The 22,950-nt window shown below is 43.6% G+C and overlaps 1 protein-coding gene across 1 annotated transcript in view; it reads right to left on the reverse strand.

Annotated features, from left to right (window-relative positions):
* The window catches only part of LOC147701001 (phospholipase A2 inhibitor gamma subunit B-like), a 121,366-nt gene extending 98,925 nt beyond the window's left edge, over positions 1 to 22,441 (reverse strand). The window contains exon 1 of the mRNA XM_086929823.1: positions 22,162 to 22,441. Within this exon, the coding sequence (XP_086785949.1) occupies positions 22,162 to 22,384 (223 nt within the window). The 5' untranslated portion in view covers positions 22,385 to 22,441. The remainder of the gene's footprint in view (positions 1 to 22,161) is intronic.
* Between the last annotated feature and the right edge of the window lie 509 nt (positions 22,442 to 22,950).

Raw genomic sequence — 22,950 nt, forward strand, 5'->3', positions numbered from 1 at the left:
CACAAATGCACAGAGTAAATGTTTCGGATATATGCACAGAATACAAGGATCTGCTATAGTCATAATATGATAGCCCCCGAAACATAACCAGGATGCATGCCTCTTGTATATGGCTAGTATGCTAATTCCTGCTATGTAATAATGATTAAATAATAATAATAATATTAAAAATGGTAATATTTTAATAATAAAAAATATCTTGCTTTTTTTTTTGTGTTTTGTACAGTATATTTCAAGGTAATGAGTGCTCTAAATAAGAGGTGTATTATTACCGATTTTAATGGTAGACAACTTAATCCCTTGTGAGGATGGAAGTTTCAGGTCCCGTTGCCCGGATTCAAACTTCGGACCTGCTGATCACAACAGATGTCAGGGATGACCATTAACTTACAGGGATATTTGTAATTGCTATCTGAAAAATATGCATACACTCTTTGATACCTGAATAGCGTGAATTAAGCCGAGGCCTCCAAAGCAAATATCAGACATCTGGTGTATATATTCGGCATAGGAGAAGTCAGTATACTATGTAAAGGCCAGAGGCAATGCACACTTTGCATGCATCAGAGACCTTCTGAATACACTGCGCATATATTAGAAAAATGCATATGACAGAGGCAGCACACACTTGAACATATTTGAGGCATGCATGCATACTGTTCATATGCCTTCACACCTAGTCAAGTTTTGAGTGATTAGGTTAAGATTTTAACTGAGATTTTATAGTATTTCTTAAGATTTTATACTCTGCTGTATATAAATTGTCTTTTCTCTGAGCTTTTATCGTGGTATATTCAACCAAATAAAGGTTTATTGAGTGATTAAGAGTGAGAACTGTCCCAATAATGTGATGTTAATGGTCGTTGGGTTCTTGTTAATCTACTCATAGACAAGATACCAATAGTTATTTTTAATGTTTATTCTCCCACAGGTGTTGATAAATTGTTTTGGCCTGCTATTTCTGAAAAACTTGTTACGCTTGATGAAAAATCTGTTATTTTTGGTGGTGATTGCAATCAAGTACTAGACCCCATTTTAGACAGGAATTCTAAGGTTAAATTTCTTACCTTCAAATGCATTCCCAATTCACTGCATCTATTCAGAATAACGCATAAGTAGACATTTGGAGACTTTGTAACCCCGACCTTAGAGAATATACTTTTTACTCCCCTACCCACCACTCCCAATCTCGTATTGACTACCTTTTCCTTAGCAAATCCTTAGCCCAATTTGTCCTTCACTCAGACATTGGTTCTATTTTAATTTTGGATCACGCTCCCGTTTTTGTTGATATTGACCTTATCCCCTTTTCTCCTCACTCCGGACGTTGGAGATTTAATAATTCCTTGCTCCTTGACTCTGATTTTTGTACCCAATTTACTGTTTTTGCCACTGAATTGTTTACACTTAATCATCTCCCTGACTCTTCCTTTGTAATGGTATGGGATTCTTTTAAAGCAGCTGTTAGGGGTTTTGTCATTAATTATGTCTCTCAAAAGAAAAAGAAGTCAATATCTAAGTCAACTCAACTTTTGGATAAAATTAAGAAGTTAGAATATGCTTATTATAATTCTGGCTCTGAAAATTCCCTTTGCGAGCTCATCTCAGCCAAATTCGATTTTAATAAATTTACCACAAATGCTGCTTCTAATTCTTTACTTAAATGCAACTCTCGATATTATGGTGGTCAGAACAAAATGGGTAAATTACTAGCTAACTATCTTAAATATGAAAAGAAAGGACAAAGATTGAATCTCTACAAGGCCCGACTGGAATGTCTCAGTTTAAAGATAAAGATATATTACATGAATTTGTTTCTTTCTATCAAAATTTATATACTCCTGACCCCACTGATCTTCTTACTTATTTTCAAGACATCCCTCCCCCTCTCTCCTCTCATGTTGATTTTCACTCACTCGATTCGGATATCACCCTCTCTGATATTTCACACGCCGTCTCTGTGCTTCGTCGCGGTAAGGCGCCTGGACCTGACGGTTTCACTATTGAATTCTACAATCATTTTTCCTCTCTTCTCCTTCCTAAACTGCTCCTGTTAGTTCAATCTTTTGTCGATTCTGGATCTTCTCGGGGGACCTTTCAGAAAGCACTAATTTGTTTAATTCCCAAACCAGACAAAGACCATACCTTGTGTAAAAATGTTCGCCCCATTTCCCTTGTAAATACAGATTATAAGATTTTCGCCAAAATTTTAGCTCTCAGATTAGACCCCCTATTACCGGAAATTATTGGCCCAGAACAATCAGGTTTCGGTAAAGGTCATCTCTCGTCAGATAACTCCCGTGTTTTCTTTGATATTTTAAGTAAAGCTCCCTCACTTTCTTATCCATTAGCTGCTATCTCTCTTGATGCCGAAAAGGCATTTGATAGAATAGGATGGGACTTCAGGTTTCAAGCTCTTCGTTGGATCGGGTTTCCGTCTAAATTTATTTCTCTTATTTCTTTACTTTATTCTGGGCTCATGCTTCAATTTTTGCAAATGGTATGACATCCGATTATTTTCCCCTTCAAAGGGGCGTACGTCAAGGTTGCCCCTTATCCCCTCTTTTGTTTGTTTTAGCTTTAGAACCCTTTTTGACAAAGATCAGACTTGATGAAAAGATTTCTGGTTTTCATTTTGGCTCCCAGCAACAAGTTAAACTATCAGTCTATGCTGATGATATTTTGTTGTACTGTTCTGATCCTCAATCCACCTTACCTTTCTTTTTAACTCAAGTCTCCTCTTTTTCTAAGGTTTCTGGGTACCGTCTCAATATTGATAAATGTGAAATTTTACCCCTAAATCCTCTTTGTCAAAAACATCTCTTTGATACTTCTGGTTTCTCATGGCAACCTTCTAAGATTAAATATCTGGGTGTTTGGTTTGCTCCATGTCTCTCAGATACTCTAAAGTTTAATTTCGATTCGCTTTCTACAAAACTAAATGTGGCAATTACTCGCTGGAATCCTCTTTTCCTTTCATGGTGGGGCCGTCTTGATTCCATCAAAATGATGTTGGCGCCTCTAGTGCTATATTCCATCTCAATGATTCCCATTCACATTCCAGACTATTACTTCAAGTCGATAGACTCTATTCTGCTCAAGTTTTTGTGGAAGGGTAAAAAATCTCGAATAGCTCTTTCTGCTTTAAAAAAAGACAAATCACTAGGAGGGGTTAAATTTCCTAATTTCAAATCTTATCATAATGCTTTTTCATTAAAGCAAGCTTTGCGATGGCTTTCTTCTGACCTTCCATTTTATCCTCCTCTCTGGCTTAAGTTAGAATCTTCTTTCCTTCATACTTTCGAATTTAGCGAGGTTCTCTCCTTCACTTCCAACGTAACGTCTCCTTGCTCCCACATCATTTCCCACTCTCGTTCTCTTCTTCAACCATACTTATCATCCTCTTACCCATCGGCTTCCTCCACTCATATCCAACCTACTTGGCATAATAAACACCTCAAAATTCGTAATCGTTTATTATATTGGAAAACCTGGCACTCTCTTGGCTTAAAATGGATCTCTCAACTTCTTTCGGGCAATCAACCACTTCCTTTTCAGGATCTCCAAAAGCAATTCTCTTTACCCTCCTCTTCTTATACACAATATATATCACTTCTTCCCTCTCTTACCCAATATCTCTTTTCACTCCCTGCTACAAATTCTATCCCTATTGCATATCATCCTGTGTCAGTTGCGCTCGATCACTCACCTTCTGCTTCTTTTCTCTATAAATCAATTCAATCTTCTACTGATCGCATCAAATCCACAATTGAGTTGGCTTGGGAAAAAGATTTTTCTCAAGTTGGGTCTTTCACTTTATGGGATAAAATTTGGTCAAAAATCCATAGTACCTCCAGAGCTGCTAACACTACTCAAACCCTATTTTTCGTTTATAATCGTACATTATTTACTCCATTACTTTTGTCATCGTTTTCCTCAGACACTCCTTCCACTTGTTGGTCCTGTCCCTGCTCTTCAGCTGATTTGAAGCATATGTTGTTCGATTGTCCTCCCATTTTTCGTTTTTGGCAATTGGTTTGGTCCCAATTTAAAAAGATTTTCAATTTTCATTTTTCTTTTTCCATTGTTAACATTTTTCTAGGTTCTCTTTCTCCTACTTTTACCAATTCCCCACACAGCTATAAATTAATTGACCTTTTGATAGCTATTGCCTTACACCATATTACCTCTCATTGCAAACAAGCTAATGATGTTTCATTTAGTGCTTGGTGGAATGCAGTCTGTTTTAACCACCGTCTAGATACTAGTCTTGTTTCCCTACTGAGTATTTATCCAGAGTTGTTACAATCCCACTTGCTTCCCAAGTTCGCACTGCTGAAGTTCAAAAACCACCATGATTATATTTTCTTAATTGCATTTAACATTTTTCATATCTTTTATGTGTCTTATTTTACAGGTTATGACCTCATTCCTTCTTTTTTCATAACATTATTGTTTACTATGTTTTCATGTATCGTTTCATCAATCAGATATACTTTTCTGTAAGAGAGATTTCTTGTGTTTTATAACTCATGATTGTTTCTTCATTTTCTGTCTTTGCTTCTTTATACTTCAATAAACTCAAACTTTTAAAAAAAGAGTGAGAACTGTATGTGTCCACTGAACTAAATTTGGGTGAGGGATAATTAGAAGTGAGATAGACACATATTTATGTTAGGTATTTAATACAATGCAGGCATAGCTCCACATAGAAGTAGAGGGTTTTGCAGGGAACATTTTTACATAGTAGGAAAGCCTAAAAAGTTACGGGCCATATTATCAAGAAAGGGCAATACATTATCGCCGCTTTTATCGGCAGGAAAGTGATAACGGGCTTGATAATATGCCCTTGTGAATTCCCATAGAAGCCCAGTTAACATCAGAACCTGGGCTTCTATGGGAATTCACAAAGGCATATTATGAAGCCCATTATCGCCGCTTTAGCTGCACTTTCCTGCTGATAAAAGCGGTGATAATGTATTGCTCTTTCTTGATAATATGGCCCTACATTCTTTACTGAGAATTACAGGTAGACAGGAGACAAGATTGGAGATCAGGATTTTGTGAATGGCCAAAGAAGCAGGACATTGCAGATTGGATCATACCATTTAGAGCTCTCATTTTCATAATTTACATTACTTATTTGCATATATTTTCAGTTTAAGCGAGAGGAAGGAAAGGGATTCTCCCAGAATCATAGAACGTGCTGGTCAATGCTAGAATCAAGTAAGAGCGAAACTGTGACAACTCACCTTTGTCTTTAAGTTTACAGTAGAAAGTGCACTGTGTGGTAAAACCTAATCACAATTAGCAAAATATTTTCAAAAACATTTCTGCATGTAGAAGAACTCAGCTCATTGATCCAATCAGAATTGTTTGTGAACATTCTATTTACTTTTTTAGGTTGTGCATGAGCCAGCGCGCAAGCATTGCTCTGGTGATGATCTGTTGTAGTTCAGTACGGGAGAGAAACCCCGCCCATATTTTTCATTGGCTTGTGTCTTTGTTGTTCATAAATGCTGTCTTCTGATTTCTAAGTAACTTGTTAGTTCCTTCTTAGTACAGCCATGTCGTCATTTGTATCCCCCTATGGCTACTGGCCCCTTTACTTGGTTGTTACACAGTATGTATACTTTTTTCTTTATTGAGCTTCTCCTTCTGCAGGCACGATGACATGCTTTGCTTACATTTGGCGCACCATGCCCAATTTTTTATTTTGAAGCAGCCGGGACAGTGGTGGCCGCTTGTTTGCAATGCCATAGGTTTCTCATTTAAATGCGAGACCTATAGCATTGCAAACCTTTTTTGATTATGGCTTAAACATTCTTGGACAGCCCCAGCCCACCCTGCAGTCGGCGTGGGAGTCAGCACGAGCCGTGGGCAGCAGTGCGTGCAATAGGCAGACAGGGAATAGCTTGTGCCAGTGTTCGCCTATTTCAGTGTCACCCGCCTCCATCGCATAACAGCAAGGGCAGGAGGAGATGTATTCTCTGGAAGATACCTGCTTTGTTACGGAGAATACTCATCTGTATTTTTGCGCTGAAAATAAGCGTTAATACAGCATATTTCTGTTTGCCTACTTTTCCTGCATGAATGTAAAGCTTGGAAATGTGTCACAATATGCAGGAGATTCACACATCTTGGTGATATCTGTAATTCCACCATATGCTAACTGGCCAAAGAAATAAACTTACACCGTAATGAAAATATAAATGAGAATAGACCGATAAAGTACATTTTAAGACACACTTTCCATTTTAAGGTGTACTCACTGTTGGATAACAGAGATTCAACTTGTGAGTGCTTTGTTCTTTTCCATTCAAAAATCAGTTTCAATGTAGGAATTTGGCACTGGTGTTAATAAGATACATTTGTTTACGCTTTCTTGTTGTGGGTGGCTTGCAGAGTGCGCTACTTGTCTCTCAGAAGCTGGTTTAGAACTTTTCGTTTGCAGTCCGGCTGTTCCGCCGGCGAACTTGACCATGGGGCTAGGTATTAGAGAACATCAGTGTAATTTTTATATTTATTTGTTGATTACTGCTTTTATAAAGTACATTCGTAACTCGCGAGTGCAACAAAGTCATTTGTGGAAGTTAGGTAAAGAAAAATACACTGACAAAAATCGTAGACACGTCGAAAGGACCTCAAATTTCAAGTCGGAGCGCTAAATATTGTACTTTTTGACACTTCTAGGCGCTGTACATAACAGGTGATACTATATCCCAATTGCATAGTAGTTGGTGATGTAGCGATCTCGGAAGGATGAGAAAGCCTGTTTGACCTTCCCTGATTCTAACTGCTACAGGTTCATCAGAGAGAGTTTAAAGAGATAAACTATTGAATACAAGATATATACCTGAAGTAAAGAGGTTTAACGCAACAAAACAGACAGACAAAACTTTGACTGGAGTTTTAGAAACATGTTTCTGAAGCTGAAGATTCTGTGTATGTATGTATGTAGGAGAAATATGTGTTAATGTAATTTAACTACATTGAACCCGCACAGACGTATTATGGTAATGCAGGTGTTTTTTGGCAGACATTGGTGTTAGGACAATACTGTAACAAAGGATGTGGGGTAGGGTTCTAAATCCCAGCCTTCCTTTGGGGGAATGTTTTGTGTGCTTTGGTTTACCCCTTGATGATCCGGGCTCAGAAAGTGTGGATTGGCTTTGTGCGTGCTGGTAGGGGTTTTACATGAATAGTGGCAGGTGCCGGAGGGCTGCCATGGATAACTGACCTCCAGAGTCATTGCCACCCCATTCGCCCCACGGAGAGCGATTTATTTCCTTAGAATTGACAGATGTGCTTTGTGCATGCCAGGCCTGTTAGTTGTGACATGCCCCCTGAGTGAGGGCGTAGGGGGCAAGGAGGGGCAAATCCCTCTCTTTGTTGAGTTCTGGTCCTGTTGATGAAACCGTCCTTCTACTTGAGTGACCAACCATCCATAAATTTCATGGATTGCCCCTAATTTAGGCTTCTTGTCCGTTTTTTGTGAGGAATTCTTCCACTGTTGCTTTTGTCCGTAATATCTGACATTGCAGCAAGCCTCCCCCCTGCAAGCAGCCTGGGAGTTATGTAACTCTCACTGGGGGGCCAGCTCGTGCTCCTGCTGTGATCAGTGGCCTGCAGCAGCCCCTCCCCGACCTGGCACAGGCTGCTATTGTCACATTATCATTCCGTATGTCGGCCTAATGATCACATACAGAATGATAATGGGCCTCTCTCTGTGCAGGGACAGCATTTGCTGGGCCTCCTCCTGCCAGAGCTGAGGGCATGGCAAACTGCTTGTGTTTATGGGCTCCTGTCACCTCACCAGGGGCCAAGATTTTATTCTGGCCCGTGATAAATTGCGTAATACGTTTTTATTTTTATTTATGAAGATGGACCCGCTAGATAGAAGTGTGCCATTTGCTGTTAACATGAGAACGCCTTAAAAATTGTCATTGTTTCTTTGAGGATAATGCTTGGTTACAATTTTTAGTTTTAATGTAGTGTTTTCTGTTAATCGACATGACCTGTGTGTACCCAAATGAAGAAAGCTTGCAATGATGTCATTCATTTTATTGAGTTGGAAGGGGCCGAGATCCATAACTGTGCCTATAACTCCTACAACTACACAGTAGAAGTGAAGCTCATGTCTTTTATGGAAAACCCATCCCTAAATACCTAGCTCCTTCTATCTGAGGCTTATATAAAAATAAGAGTACTCGTCCGCCTATGCTTTTGTTTTTCTTGTTCACCACCAGTGGTTTCCTACTGTCCTATACAGGGCGCTATTACTTCCCAGCTAGGGTTTATGAACACACAAACATGCACACGCACTACCATATAGACCAATAGAGTGGATGTTGGCCTTAGTAAATACAAGTGGTTTACACGATTGAACATTTCTGTCCATCCTTGCTCGCTATCCACAATTCCTAGAGTCAATTCAGTTCATATTGTGCTCTGTAGAACTCTCATAAACAAATATTTGCCTGAACAAAATTAGCCTCAGGTGCAAAACTAATGCAGACAAACAATCCTAAAACTGGTTTGGGTTGGAGGAGGTTTGGATGGTGCACAGGCAGAGGAGACATGTGGAGACATGTGGCATGCCTCCTGGCAATGTCTGGCACAGGTGGAAACAAGAAAGACGTGTGCAGCAGGAAGGTATGTTGATGTTGGCATTCAACTTCTTGAGTTCCTGTTAGCCGCTGAGATTGGCTCTAACTGCGGGGAAAGTCATTCACAGACTACCAAAAGGGCTGCAGTGGCAAACCTTAAGCTCCTTATGCTCTGTATGAATTCCAAACACTGATACAATGAACAAAAACTGTTATCTTACAGTCAACTGGCCTCCTCTCAGGAGACTTAAAGACCCACACCAAGGCGAAGGAAAATTAAACAACGTTTCCCAGCATGCTTCTCTGCTGGCCGAAAAACAAGACTGGCTGAAATTCACTCTCCCAATCTGGAGAAAATGGACAGCTTTAGTTGTCTGCTACCAAAAGACTTTTGTTCAATGCCAAAACTTAGAATGGGCTTAGGTTCTGCCCATGGCGTATTATTCATGGGCTTGTTTATTAATCTTATTTCCTTTCTTCTTATTCAATTGCTTTCATTCCTTTTATTGTGCTTGTCCTTACCTTGGAGCATAGGTTTTTACAGTGTTTATGATTGGATGAGGTATATCCTTCCATTGCTTACAATCAGGGAGCTACTTTTTTCTTTCTTTTTTAATACTTTTATTGGAGTGCATGTGTTATTTCTTCTCTCCGCCTTGTGTGCTTGTTTTACATTTGTGTTCCTCCCTTTCTGCTGTGTCTTTTACTTCTTTTACTCTCCATTGAGTACTATTCGCCAACAAAGCACTTCAATACCCATTCAGGGGTAGCAAGCACTATACAAATTCAAACCTTTTTCCCTCTTCTATCCCTCCCTTATCCTTCTCAATCTAAAAAACTGACTAACATATTCATCACTCAAATAACTTTTATATTTCACTATACTAATTCATCACACACTTTTTATGGGATCCGGAGTAGCGTGATACTTGCCAAAAAAGCTCTTCAACGCCTCGTCAGGGGTAGTAAGCACTATATAGATGCAATTGCAATACAATACAATATTACCCAGGTGCATCCACTGTTAGCCTCTTACACTGTCACACAAGCAGCGACAATGGTACAGCACATTTGTCCTTTATGATTTATTTATTTTTCTCCAATAGTGCAAGGTTTCTGCAATTGTGCTTTTATTATTTTCAAGTTTACCCTACTCCCCCCCCCCAACCCCCTTAGCTTTTACCACCACATGCCCTTGGGATAATTGATCAAGTGTTTTTTTTAAATGGGGGACAGGGGGGTAAGATCTGAGAAGCCTTCAGCTATGATCTTTTTTCTTCCTTTATTTTTTAATATGTAAATGCAGGTGTTTAAGTTTCACCTGGGCTCACAACAGATGCAGTGCAAGGTTGCCGCAACCTAATATAAACTTATTTTGACTTCTACTTGTGTTGGTTGTCTATTTACTTATGCAATATTACACTACCTCCTCTGATGTGTCTGTAAAGCATTCCTTTTGTCCTGAATATTGGCCCTCAATTCTGACCTTCTGTCCTGAATTTTGACCCTTTGTCCGGTATTTTTACACTTGCTTCTCTGAATTTGCACCAATGCCAGTTGGTCGCCCTACCTTCTGCCCGAATGAGACTGGCGGAGAAATCGCAACGCTGTGCCCTGCTGCCACCCTGCAAAGTAACTTGGATGGTATGTGTTATTTATGAAACAAAACAAGGGACCACCCTGGCAAAGGACGCAGCTGCCATCAGCTACTGGTCTTTAAAGGCATATTACACATTTTTTTCTGGAATTTAATGAAGTAGTGGCAGGATTAGCAAACTGTTTCGACGAGGGAGTCCCTAAAGCTTTAGACAAATCCTGTCCGTATTTATTAACTAAGGAAGAAACTGGCCTCCCACATAAATGGTCTCTACAAAAATATAGTAACTGCTAAACCAGCTTCCGTTTAAGTACACTTTGCAAAACGACTGCTGTGCCTAAATTTTGTCATAAGGTGTGACCTTTGGCGCATATCAATCCCTTTTCACCCAAAACTACTCATTTTGTATCTGAAGGAGGGATTTAATGACACTATTATCATTAAAATTAAAAACGTTTAACATTTTATAATCCAGATCTTATTAACCCCTTCACTGCGGCGGCAATTCCACCGCAGTGCTAGGGGGTGGGGGGTCGCACGGCTCACCTGCGCTTGTGACGGAACCGCTCCGTCACGCGCCTCGTGTGAGCTGTGCTAGTGACTTTTACCTCAACACCAGCATGCAACATCACCAATAGTGCCGGTGCCCGCCACACGCTTTTACCTGTATCACTGATTCATCCACTCTTTTCCCTCCTTCTCTGCCGTACCTCCCGCGTCCCTCTAGTTTTTTGTTCTCTTCGCCCCACCTTTTTGTCCTCTTGTCATTCTTTTCTGTTTGTCACTCTTTCCTGTTTTCATTGGCTAGTCTCTCTTTTCCCTTTACTGCCCCGTGCTCTTCTTCCATTCTTGCCACTATATTCACTTTATCTCCTTCCTTCATCCCTCACTCCAACCACCCTCTATTTCTCGCCTTTGTGTTTTCGCCTTCTTTTATCACAATGTGTTCTCTACCTTCCTTGTTTCTCTCCCCTCACCTCGCTCTCTTCCTTCCTCCCTCCCCACTCTCTCCTTTCCTCCGCCCCTTCCTCCCACCTCCTCCTCTCTGCAGAGCATGCCTTTCTCTATCAGCCCCGGGGCACATGACCCCCGTCTTCTGAAGCCAGCCCAGGGAGGTTCCCTGTTCTTGCTCAATAGGCTTTGCCAGGGCTTTAAGTGGGCCGGGTCTCCAGGGGTCTGAGCACTGGCAGTTTTTTAAAGGGGGGCTCGAAACGGGTCTCTATCGGGCTCTGTTTTGAGCCCTGGCACAGGCTCTTCGTTTTTTAGGTTTCGCCTAGCGGAAGCTGCGCTCTGCGCAGCTTTTCCGCGCAGGCGAAATCCTGTTGAGAACCGTAGGGTGCTTTGGTTCGGCCCTCGTCGTTGATTGGCTGGCTCCGTAAACGGAGCCTTGCCATTGGACGAGGGGCCTGTCCGTCAATGCCGGACCAGACACGGGGGCGTTCCCGACATTCTTTGGCTTTTGCCGACGTCACGGGACGCCGGGAACGCCCCCGTGTCTGGTCCGGCATTGCCGGCACCTCCCTTGCCCCCCCTCCCGCTTGTTGAATAGAGCTGTCTTTTGTGTCTAGCCCCGCTGCTTCCTCGAACGAGAAATATTTCGCTGTCTTTTTTTCCTTCTTCTTTCCATTTGACTGGTAAAATTGGAAGTCTGTAACTGCTTGTGGGAAAAGATTACATCAGTCTGAGGAGGACTACCATTGGCTTGCCGTCTGCAGTTTCTCTCACTACCTAAAAGCCTTCTGTAACCCTTTGAGAGGCGAGCTTCGAGAGTTGCCTTCCTCCCCAGGAGCGGTGCCATGCAACACTGGCGACGTGACAGGTACGGTACAGTAATCCGTTGACACGGTCTGGCGTCCTTGACGGTGCAGCTCGGGCTCGCCAGGGGTTGGAAGAGACCGCGCAGTAAACTCTCCGGACAATCCTTACTTTAAATATGCCGTCCTGCTCGTCCGACTGCTGCCTTTTACACGCTGTCGAGGTAAGATTTAAACATTAACGCGCCGCTCACGGTTTCATACCCTTGGGGAAATGGGTTGGCGGGAGGTGAAGTGGTGGGAGGGCGATGGAGGAGGATTTCAAACTACGTAGTTTGCTTTAAGAGCTGTGGGTGTACGCTCCAGAGCAGCGTGCATTCAACAATATATGGTTTGTGTTAAGGTGCTATGCTTGGAATCCTAACGTCATGGTCGACTCTGAAAATTGATCGGTAGGAGGGCTGCGAGGCACTGAATTCACAATACACCGACGCATTTCTCCATCCCTCCAAAAAAGCCTTTTTTTTTTTAGCGTGACGCCTTTTTCATCGTTATCGAGGCCTCCTTGAAAACTGTGTTGACTCCTACAAATGGTATCTTTAATAATGTTTCTGACAAATTCGAGACGTCACTTCTGCTGGGGGAATCCGTAGTCTGAGCCGATGCAAGAGTTAAAGTAATTTGTATGAGCGGGTAACTTACGCAGCCGTCCTGCTCGTCCGACTGCTGCCTTTTACACGCTGTCGAGGTAAGATTTAAACATTAACGCGCCGCTCACGGTTTCATACCCTTGGGGAAATGGGTTGGCGGGAGGTGAAGTGGTGGGAGGGCGATGGAGGAGGATTTCAAACTACGTAGTTTGCTTTAAGAGCTGTGGGTGTACGCTCCAGAGCAGCGTGCATTCAACAATATATGGTTTGTGTTAAGGTGCTATGCTTGGAATCCTAACGTCATGGTCGACTCTGAAAATTGATCGGTAGGAGGGCTGCGAGGCACTGAATTCACAATACACCGACGCATTTCTCCATCCCTCCAAAAAAGCCTTTTTTTTTTTAGCGTGACGCCTTTTTCATCGTTATCGAGGCCTCCTTGAAAACTGTGTTGACTCCTACAAATGGTATCTTTAATAATGTTTCTGACAAATTCGAGACGTCACTTCTGCTGGGGGAATCCGTAGTCTGAGCCGATGCAAGAGTTAAAGTAATTTGTATGAGCGGGTAACTTACGCAGCCGTCCTGCTCGTCCGACTGCTGCCTTTTACACGCTGTCGAGGTAAGATTTAAACATTAACGCGCCGCTCACGGTTTCATACCCTTGGGGAAATGGGTTGGCGGGAGGTGAAGTGGTGGGAGGGCGATGGAGGAGGATTTCAAACTACGTAGTTTGCTTTAAGAGCTGTGGGTGTACGCTCCAGAGCAGCGTGCATTCAACAATATATGGTTTGTGTTAAGGTGCTATGCTTGGAATCCTAACGTCATGGTCGACTCTGAAAATTGATCGGTAGGAGGGCTGCGAGGCACTGAATTCACAATACACCGACGCATTTCTCCATCCCTCCAAAAAAGCCTTTTTTTTTTTAGCGTGACGCCTTTTTCATCGTTATCGAGGCCTCCTTGAAAACTGTGTTGACTCCTACAAATGGTATCTTTAATAATGTTTCTGACAAATTCGAGACGTCACTTCTGCTGGGGGAATCCGTAGTCTGAGCCGATGCAAGAGTTAAAGTAATTTGTATGAGCGGGTAACTTACGCAGCCTAAGGCACACATAGGAAGTAGAAGCATATTTTATACAAAATTTCTTCAAATGTTCCCACTCTTGTTAATGTATAGAAGTTAATGCCAAACCACTAAGCTATGAAAAACGGCGGATGCTAATGTTTAGAAACTGATTTGACGAGGCAGTGCGGAAAAGTATTTTTTTTGGTCTAAATTGTCGTTTTGTGTTGCAGGTTGTGAAAATCTTCAGTGAAGATGGAACAAGCAAAGTGGTAGAGATTCTAGCCACCATGACAGCCAGGGACCTCTGCCAGCTGCTGGTGTACAAAAGCCATTGCGTGGACGACAACAGCTGGAGCTTGGTGGAGCAGCACCTTCACCTAGGATTAGGTAGGTTGGGGTCCCGGCTGGCAGTGTTGTTGTATACCATGTTCTTCTGCTAAAAGCGAGTGGTACTCGCAGTGACCCCCCCCGCACCTGTAGCCGTTTTATGATTCTTAATATTTAAAGAAACTGGATTGCTCTTAGTCGAATAAAATTGGAGTGATTTGTTGCAGCTGCCTAGGTGAACGACTTTGGCCCACTGACGTAGAGTTAATGGAAGTGTACTTCCATTAAGTGTACTATTTCTGAAGGCCTACAGTCTGGTTTTGTGGTGCGTCACAGGTTCCATGGCATGAGTGATGCCCTAATTTTGTTTGACTAATATTACGGTGATCCTCTTCTTCCTCTTTCAAAGGTAGCCAGGGGGGCTGCCTCTCAACTGTCTTGGATGGAAACTGTTCTTTCAGAAAAAAAGCTGTGGGATGAAAGTATCCACGCACATCTTCTGTTGCAGGCCCTAACTTCGTTAAATGAGTTCCCGACAGAGCGGCCGCTAGCTTTCTTGCCCTTCCCAAGTGGATGACTGAATCTGCATTGGTTTGTCACGCTTCCTTCTGTGGTTTAAGGCCCATTTAGTCAGCGTTTTCCTAAAACATTTGCTGTTTATTTTTTCGTTTATGAAGTTCCTATACACACTGACTGTTCTCGCCATTTCAACTATGTGCTCCATGTTTACCGTGTTTCTTTCAGTCAAGGCATCTTTTTGCAGTTTGCCTGACTAGATCCTTTGACTCTTGTAAGGGACGTTTAGGTTTTTATACCCATATGCGTCACAGTTGCGTCTTACTCTCGGAACGGATTACTTATTACACCATAAGAGATATTAAACCTTGCTAAATGGCTCAGAGTAGAGCTTTTCGGTACTATTTTGGAAATCACTAGCTTGCTCCCAGACCCTCAGGTCCCCATTTCATGTCGATCGGAAATGTAAGGGGTTGGGTGTGGGAGGAGAGCAAAGGGTCCGGTAATTTGTGGAAGAGTTTGGATATCACACATGTATGGGTGTATGTGTATATATGGGTGTGTGGGTGTATATGTGTATGGGTGTATGTGTGTGTATCTATATAAATATATAAAAATCAGAACATTTTTGCTGTGCATACAGTGCAATCCTTAATGGGTCCCTTGTCACTTGGTGTCTGTTAAGTTTCAATAAAAACTTCCAAGACGTTAAGACTTCATATTTATTGCAGTCTAGTTTAATTCCTATCCAGTGTCCTAGTACCTGTCCAACTCCGATTGCTCATGAGGTTGTGCAAACACTAATTGCATACTTCTCGAAGAACAAGTAGGCCAAGTACAGTTACTACAATGCACCTTGCCATGTCTGGTGCCAAGACTTTTCAAAACGCAGCACACTCCTAACTGTGTTGATACAAAAGAATATAGCATGTCATGGTGCAGTTTGATAAAGCGCAGTGTCACACAGTGGTAATGGGAGAATCCTCATTGAACAGTTGTGGAACCCAGGGCCTTCATTTAGCATGGGTGGCCGCCAATATAGAGGGGCGCAGGGAGCTGTGTGCATTAAGTTAATGCCAACAGCATCTTGCTTCAGCCTTATCCATGTGTGCATGTTTCTGTCTGATTTTCCAGTTTAAAGTGGTTCTAATCCCTCATTATCACACAGTGAGCACTGTTTTTACCATCCCAATACCCCCCCTTGGCAGCTCTTCACCGTCTCACCCCCTGCTGACACACACCAAAGGCGCCAGGGCCAAGTCAGGCGGAGCTCGAGGGGACGGTGACTCTGCCCCGGGCCAAGCGGCCCTCAGAGACACCGCCCCTAAGAAGCTGCTGCACCGACCCTACTAGCGGTCTGTGTGGGTGAATAGCCTGTATATGCTACACAGGGCTATCCCAAAGGTTGTGATGCCATCTGGACGCACTGCCTTATTTCATTCATTCCCTGGCATGTAGGCACTGGCAGTACTAGACAAGGTCTGAGGGGGGTCCGTCGCCTTACTTTTCATTCACTCAGGTGCTGCGTCTTATAAGCCCAGGGCCCACGAGATGTTCCCCCATTAAAAGCAGAGTTTGGGAGGGGGAGGGGGGGTCTCCCTGTTGGACTCCCAGTCACACCTATCTTTGAGCCGGCGTACTGTGATGTTTCACTCAGTCCGGTCTGGACTCCCCAAACTGTGCTCTCTCGCACCATCACCTGACTGCCCCCCCTCTCCTCCTGCCCTCTTGCTGTCATCTCTCCTCTACCTTCCAGCTCATCTTCCTCCCTTCCTGCAAGAACCCTCCAGGCGCTCCCGTAAAGTGCTGTCATTCAGTCCAGTGCGTTGCCAGCGTTTTGGAGAAGCTGCTTTCATCCAACACCCCCTCCTCGCTTTCTAGCCCCCGCCTGTATCTTTTCCATCCCTCTTGCTTCTCCGGGCGCTTCGAAGTAACGCTATATTCTCAAAAGCGCCATCCAAACATTCAACATAACAATTAAACTCGCGCACCAGCCCAAAGCTGTCAAAAAGTGTCCCAGCTGTGCCGTAGAGCGGGTGACTATGCCCATGCTTCTAACAACTTCACGTTAAACAACCATACCTCTACCCTCCTTTTCAGGAGTTCATGGGCACCCGCTGTCAGGAGGGCATCTCCCGATTTCCCTATAGCGCCCATAAAATGTTTATGCGTACTGCACAGTATCATATTTATTGATTTAGACGGCTATCAATCACATTAAAACTGTGTCGAAGGCTTTACTCACAGATGTGCATGTTCAATCGAGGTGGAAAGGGTTCTATTTTGGGAGAACACGTGCTGTTTGCAGAGGTAGTCATTCTACAATACTCGAAAAGCAGAGACGCGCATAACAGAGTAATGGTGATAGTAAACTGCAGAGCCCGGAGTTAATTGGCCAGGCCCTTGTGGAGAGGAGTTATTAGCTAAACCTTTATGTCATCCACCTCGCTGCAATGAACATCTGAGATCATCAGAGATCATCGCCCTTTCTTTTGCACCCTCAGCCCAGAAACAAAAAACTGCCTTAAACCCGCTGATTTCTAATCTCACCGTTCCACAAATCAACCTTGTGTGTGGCTCTGGGTGTGTGTGTGGTAGTAACTGCTGTCTGCTGAGCTCGTCCGTAGGGTACAATAGGTCTCACATTTGCGAGAGATTAAGCTAATGGCAATGTAAATGACAATGCCATTTATTTATCTGTTTTCAAAACTAACACATAAATACAAATTTTGTCATTTACAATGCCAATAGCTCTAACTTATCCAAAGGCGAAACCATTGCATTGTAAATGCTTGTTTTACCGGACTGCAGTGACAGCAGTTTGCTGTCACTGCAGTCAGGACAAAAGTGCCAGGGCGCAAAACAGCGAGATAGAGACCCGTTTCGAGCCAGCTAGCACATCGATGTGCGCTGTCCACACTGCTCACTTCTCACTAGTGGAGAAGTTACTGCATGACGTCATGCCAGGTGACCGTTGTGGGGGAAGGGAAATCCTTTAATGAGAGTCTTTTTCTTTCTGGATTTCCCTTCTCTTTCTGAAAACGCAAGAGCAGCAACATTGTGGTAGGATCACCAGGGCTTTAATTGAAAGCTTTTTCTATATTATATGTAATAAGCCATGGTTGCAGCTTATTTATCTTATGCAACTAATAACCATTGACAAAGCCTATAGTCCATACTTTTTTTAGGTATGATGTTACTTGTCTCACATATCTGGATGCAATGACAGAAACACCAAAATACAAGTCGGGCGGCACACTATGCTAAACACAGATTTTTAGCAAGTGTTTTAAAGCCACGCCCCTAATTGCACAGGCCACACCCCTTTGAGAGACCCCCCAGTTTTTTCATCCCACTTAAAGCCCTGGGCTTTGCGCTCTCTCTCAAATACTTCATAAAAGGAGGCACTGCCGTCAGGCAGCGGCGCCAAACCTAGTCACAAGAAGCACACCGAGCGGGGACAAGGCCTGTGCTCACTCAGCAACAACTTCCTCCCAGCGCTTCCTGTTTTTGAGGGTGAGGGGCGTGGGCTCTTGGCACAGGGGCTGGGGCCACGGGGCTCCCCACTTTTGAAATGTTGTATTATTTGTCGGAATGCTGTTCTGTGGAAATTTCCTGTTTGCACCAACCAATAAATGTAAGAGGCTCAGCCTGCCCTAGGGAAGGAGCCCAGTGGACCGGAAAAGAGCGTGTTACACGTTGCGTAACAAATCAATAGCTTTGCACATTTTTTTCCTGACACAAAATGTTTCCTTTTTCGCAAACAAAGATGCACAACACAAGCCCCTAAAGAGGAAGAGCCGAATCATATAGAGCATTGCCTTATTTTTTTATTGAAGTGCCTCCACTTGTTGCCTTCTGAGGTGTCAGGGCGCTACACTTTATGAACAATTACTGAACCGCTCTGGCTTTTGTATTGTGTATGTGGTTAGTTTTCTTGTCAGGTGGTATTTAATTTTGTAGCGCGTTTGGCCCAGGTGCAGTAGAGTGATTTATATGAGCCCACGTTATAATACACAAAGCCAGATTCATTTTTTTTAAGGCACAGGGTGATTATTTAAGATTTGCCCAGAGTCAAAGGCTACTGAGCCAGAGCCGGGATTCAAGCCTGAGTCCGCAGTTTGAAAGTCAGCAGCTTTCGCCATTAGGCCACACCCCTCTCCATGAATTAGAAATGGAATTTAGACTAACAAATGCATGAACACAAGGCGTCTTATAAATTATAAGACACTTTCGTGTTGCGGCTCCTCAGAGCATCGCCCCACTGCATTCAAGCAGTGCAAGAACCAGAAACATATAATGATAATGACTTTCAGTTATTATCATTTTATGTTTGTGCTGCTTTGCGGGTGGGTGGGGCTACTCTGCTCTCGGAGCAGGGCAGGAGTGGCTTGCCCAAACCAGTCATGCTCACTTTCTCCGTTCTCCATGCAGGCTGCATTTCAGCCTGCGTGGAGAACATGCCCAGGCCCGTATTCCCTGGTTGAGCGTCGAACCAGGACGCTCAAACCAAATCACAACACTGCATTGCAGCATTGTCATTGGTCAGTGGGGCCTGGCTGTGCTTCCTGTTCCTCAAGGAGAGCATGCGTTGCTTGCTCAGCTCGACTTTTAGTAAGGGGCTTTTCAAAGTGCTACCTTTGCAGGCCACCAGCTTGCTGTTACGCGCAGAAGTGCACACAACGTGCACAACTGGCATCTGGCGCGCGCTTGTTCTAATTTGATTCCTATCTTTCTCTTTCTCACTCATCCTCTCCCTGTCTTTTACAACTGTGGTTGCACCACTGTGCCTGCCCCCACTCCCTCGTCCTACTCCCTCCTCCCACTCTCTCCTCGTCAGCTTCAGCGCATGCGGCAGCTCATGTACAGCAGTGATTGCATTGGTGCAACCATTAGCACCATTTTTCAATATATTTAAATTGCCTGCAGACCTTTGCAAAATCACCCGCTTCAAGATTAACACGGCCACACCAATGGCGCCCGCTGCCTGTTTTTACTTCAACACGGCGCACACAGTCACCAATTTGGGACCTCATTTGTCCTCCTCAATTTACCATTTGTTAATGTTATAAAAAAAATGGTTGTGGCAGCTCGTGTACAGCAGTGATTGCATTGGTACAACCGTAGGTGGAGTTTCTTCACTCTTTTCTCTGAATCTGTTGAATTGGAAATGCTTTTTTTTACCTCTGTCTTCATACACTTTCCCGGTGAGAGCTGCAGGATGATCATATATGTGGCGATTACTACCCTGGTGTGAGTTTAGGAATGGTGTCGCCCGGGGCTCCTCTCTCTGCCCTGGTGAGAGCTGAGGAATGTCCTTACCAATGGTAAAGGGGATGGGGGGTCTAGTCACTGACCTGGAATCTTCCGACTTGAGGCTTCATTCACTGCCTTAGGGAGATTACCTGGCCTCATTCGGATAAATTTACAGCGAGAGACATTCACAAAACTCGTAAAAATACACACAAGTCAGCAAAAAAAGTGAAATCTAAATTCGCGAATCCACAGACATTACAATAAAACATGCTTTCCCTTTTTGATTCGAAAAACTGCAGCCACTCCCTGAATTCATTGCTCAGAAATACCCATGGTTGCAGCATTTCTGCTCTGAGCGCAGTTGCTGCTTTCAGTTTAATTAAATATTTTCCTTTGTATTAATTTATCATGACTTTCATGTTTTTTTTTAATATAGAGCATAATGTTTTCATCTGAAGAGAGCATTGTTTCCATCCACAGAAGCACATTATCAGAACACACTTTTGTAACACGAAAGATAAAATCACTCAACATGTATAATCTAGAAACACGCAGTGCTGTCTCTTGAGTCACTTACACAACACATCCCCTGGGTGTCAGGCCCGGACTGGCCGTAGCGGGCACCGGGCAATCCCCGGGTGCGCCGCAAGGGAGGGGGGCGGTTTTGAGGCCCTGGGGACCGTTTTTGTTACAGGGCCGTTTTTGCAGCGTAGCTGCAAAATCGGCCTGCAACTAAATCGGCCGAAAACCGGCACTAGCAAACCGCTCGGCGGCACCCCCAAGTCTGGGGGGGAGGGGAGGAGGATGCCGGACGAGCACTTTGCCGGGGCCGGTTTTGGTTCCCAGTCCGGCCCTGCTGGGCGTCCTGGCACATTCACATAAAGGTCACATAAAGGTCCCTTTGTGTAACGTTATCCTCAAAGAATGTTTGCAAATTTAGCAAGGCGCTATCGCAAACATGTAACCCTCCGAGTGGATTCAGCTATTTCACTTAAATCAACGCACATTTCATGTATATGTTTTAAAGCACAGCTAATCACTGATAAATAAAACTGAAAGACCTTTTACAACAAGCATTGGCATAGCCAATAGGTTTTGCTTTTGGGACCTTATCAGTGTTTAGTTATCCTGCATAATATACTTGGTGCATCAACATCAACTGTTGCATGGTTAAACACTTATAAGGTCCCAAAGGCAAGACCTATTGGCTATGCCAATGCTTATTTCAAAAAGCACTATGACACAACCTGCGTTGCCCATTTTATAGCCCTTTTTTTAACTGTAAGCCAAGCTGTACAGTAACTAGTGCTGCTGTGTAACATGTCTAAAATACATTCACAAAACCGACAGATTCTGCAAAGGTGAACCCTATTGGCTTTGCCAGTGCTTGTTTCTTAAATGAAATGGGACTGGATTCAACCAATAAAAGTTTCTTTTTCAATTTGTTTGAGAGGTACAGTAGTTCTCTGGACCACTACCTACTCCCCATCAGACGTTTTTATTACATTTATAATTACAAACATGTTAACTCCCCAACTCGGGAATCTGTTACTTTTCGATGATGTGCGGCTGGATTGACACATTCCATAACGAATCACTACAAAGAATGGACGCCCTAAACACGCCTCTTCTGATCACTGATTTGTTACGTTTTTCTAAATCCATATTGAATATAAACAACCTCTTATCGAATCACAATATAAAAGACATTTAGTAGTCAGAAACTCTGTCATTTTTTGAATCACAAACTTTGTAACCCCAAAATGACTTTGCACAGCTGACCCAACATATCTCTGTTCATTGTGTAGCAGCCTAGCTTACGCTGGGTGTAACTCAATATTAAAAGAATGACTTGCATATTTACAGTGCTTTCAGTCTCAGGCTGGGGATTTCTAGGCGCTATAAATAGACGTCTCTGTTCCCCGCTGCACCAACCAGGATTGAGTTTGACTCTCATTAAATATACAGACATCGGCAGTGACAGCGTTAACCAAATGACCTCTCCTGACATAAAATCACGCATTTCCCACAGATTACTTGAACTTACATTTATATTTAATTTAAGAAGGTGAAAGGCTGACATGATAGTTGTAGAATACAGTTGTCCTTTTCAGGCACATCCCTGACCCAGTCTCCTTTGCACTCAGTTTCCCTTCTTGTTTTAAGCAGTGAATACTTTGTAGGAGGGGTGGAGAAAGGGGGTGGCGGGGGGCACTGAGGCCCCCTGGTCACTGCTGCCCGGGCACACAACAGCCGAAGAGCTGTGTGCGTCGTCGAAGCTGCAGCTGCCCGGGCCAGGGATGCGAGGGTTGGGGGGACTCGATTCCTTTTGGCCCAGTGGGCGTTGTGCACTTTAGGAAAACGTTGAACCCCAAAACATACCTTGAGCCAGGAGGACAGCCATCAGCATTCCCGCCAAGGCCACTTTCCCAAACACCTGCGCGTGCTTTCCCTCTTCCATCCCTGCGCTTCCCTTCTTGTTCGTCTGCCAAGGAGAACAGATAGCGTCAGAGTGGAGCCGGGACCAGGTGTGAGGAGGCTCTTGTGCCAGCCCGCTGCGCACGTCAGGTCTCTTCACTTCTCTGCCAGCGTCTGAACTGCGCATGGGATGAGTTCAGGAGAGATTCCCACCACCCTTCACCCTCCCACCCCGCCCTCCCCCGCACACACACGTCCGTGTTTCCACATGGAGCAGGGGGCACAGCTCTGCCAGCCCCTCTGCCAGCCCCTCTGCCAGTCCCGCTTCGTTGTGAATTTCTATTCTGGACGATTGATCTACACCCAACTTTTTAAAAATAATTCCTCGGGCAGGAACCTCATTAAAAAACAAGTAACGACAAAGCGGACTTTCCTCAGACTCCACCTACTAAATTCATCAGGGTGAATTGTTTAAAAAGTCCTCCCACCACCGCCAGCGAACAGCAATTTATTTTGAAAAACAGATGTTGTTTGTCCTCTCCTTGCACTGAGCTACTACTCAACATGGTGTGTATTTTCCTAAATTGACTGCGTTCTAGTTTTGCTTCACCTAAGAGGGTGGATTCCTTGCTGTTTGTTGTCTAACTAAAACCGGGGCAGGTGAAATTATGTGGAAGAGAAGGATCACATTTTTCGGCAGGGTTTTCTAAGTTATGCGGCGTAATACAGCACATTTTTGATAGTCACTATTTT

Source organism: Lissotriton vulgaris, chromosome 7 (assembly GCF_964263255.1).
Source record: "Lissotriton vulgaris chromosome 7, aLisVul1.2, whole genome shotgun sequence".
In the NCBI taxonomy this organism is placed as follows: Eukaryota; Metazoa; Chordata; class Amphibia; order Caudata; family Salamandridae; genus Lissotriton; species Lissotriton vulgaris.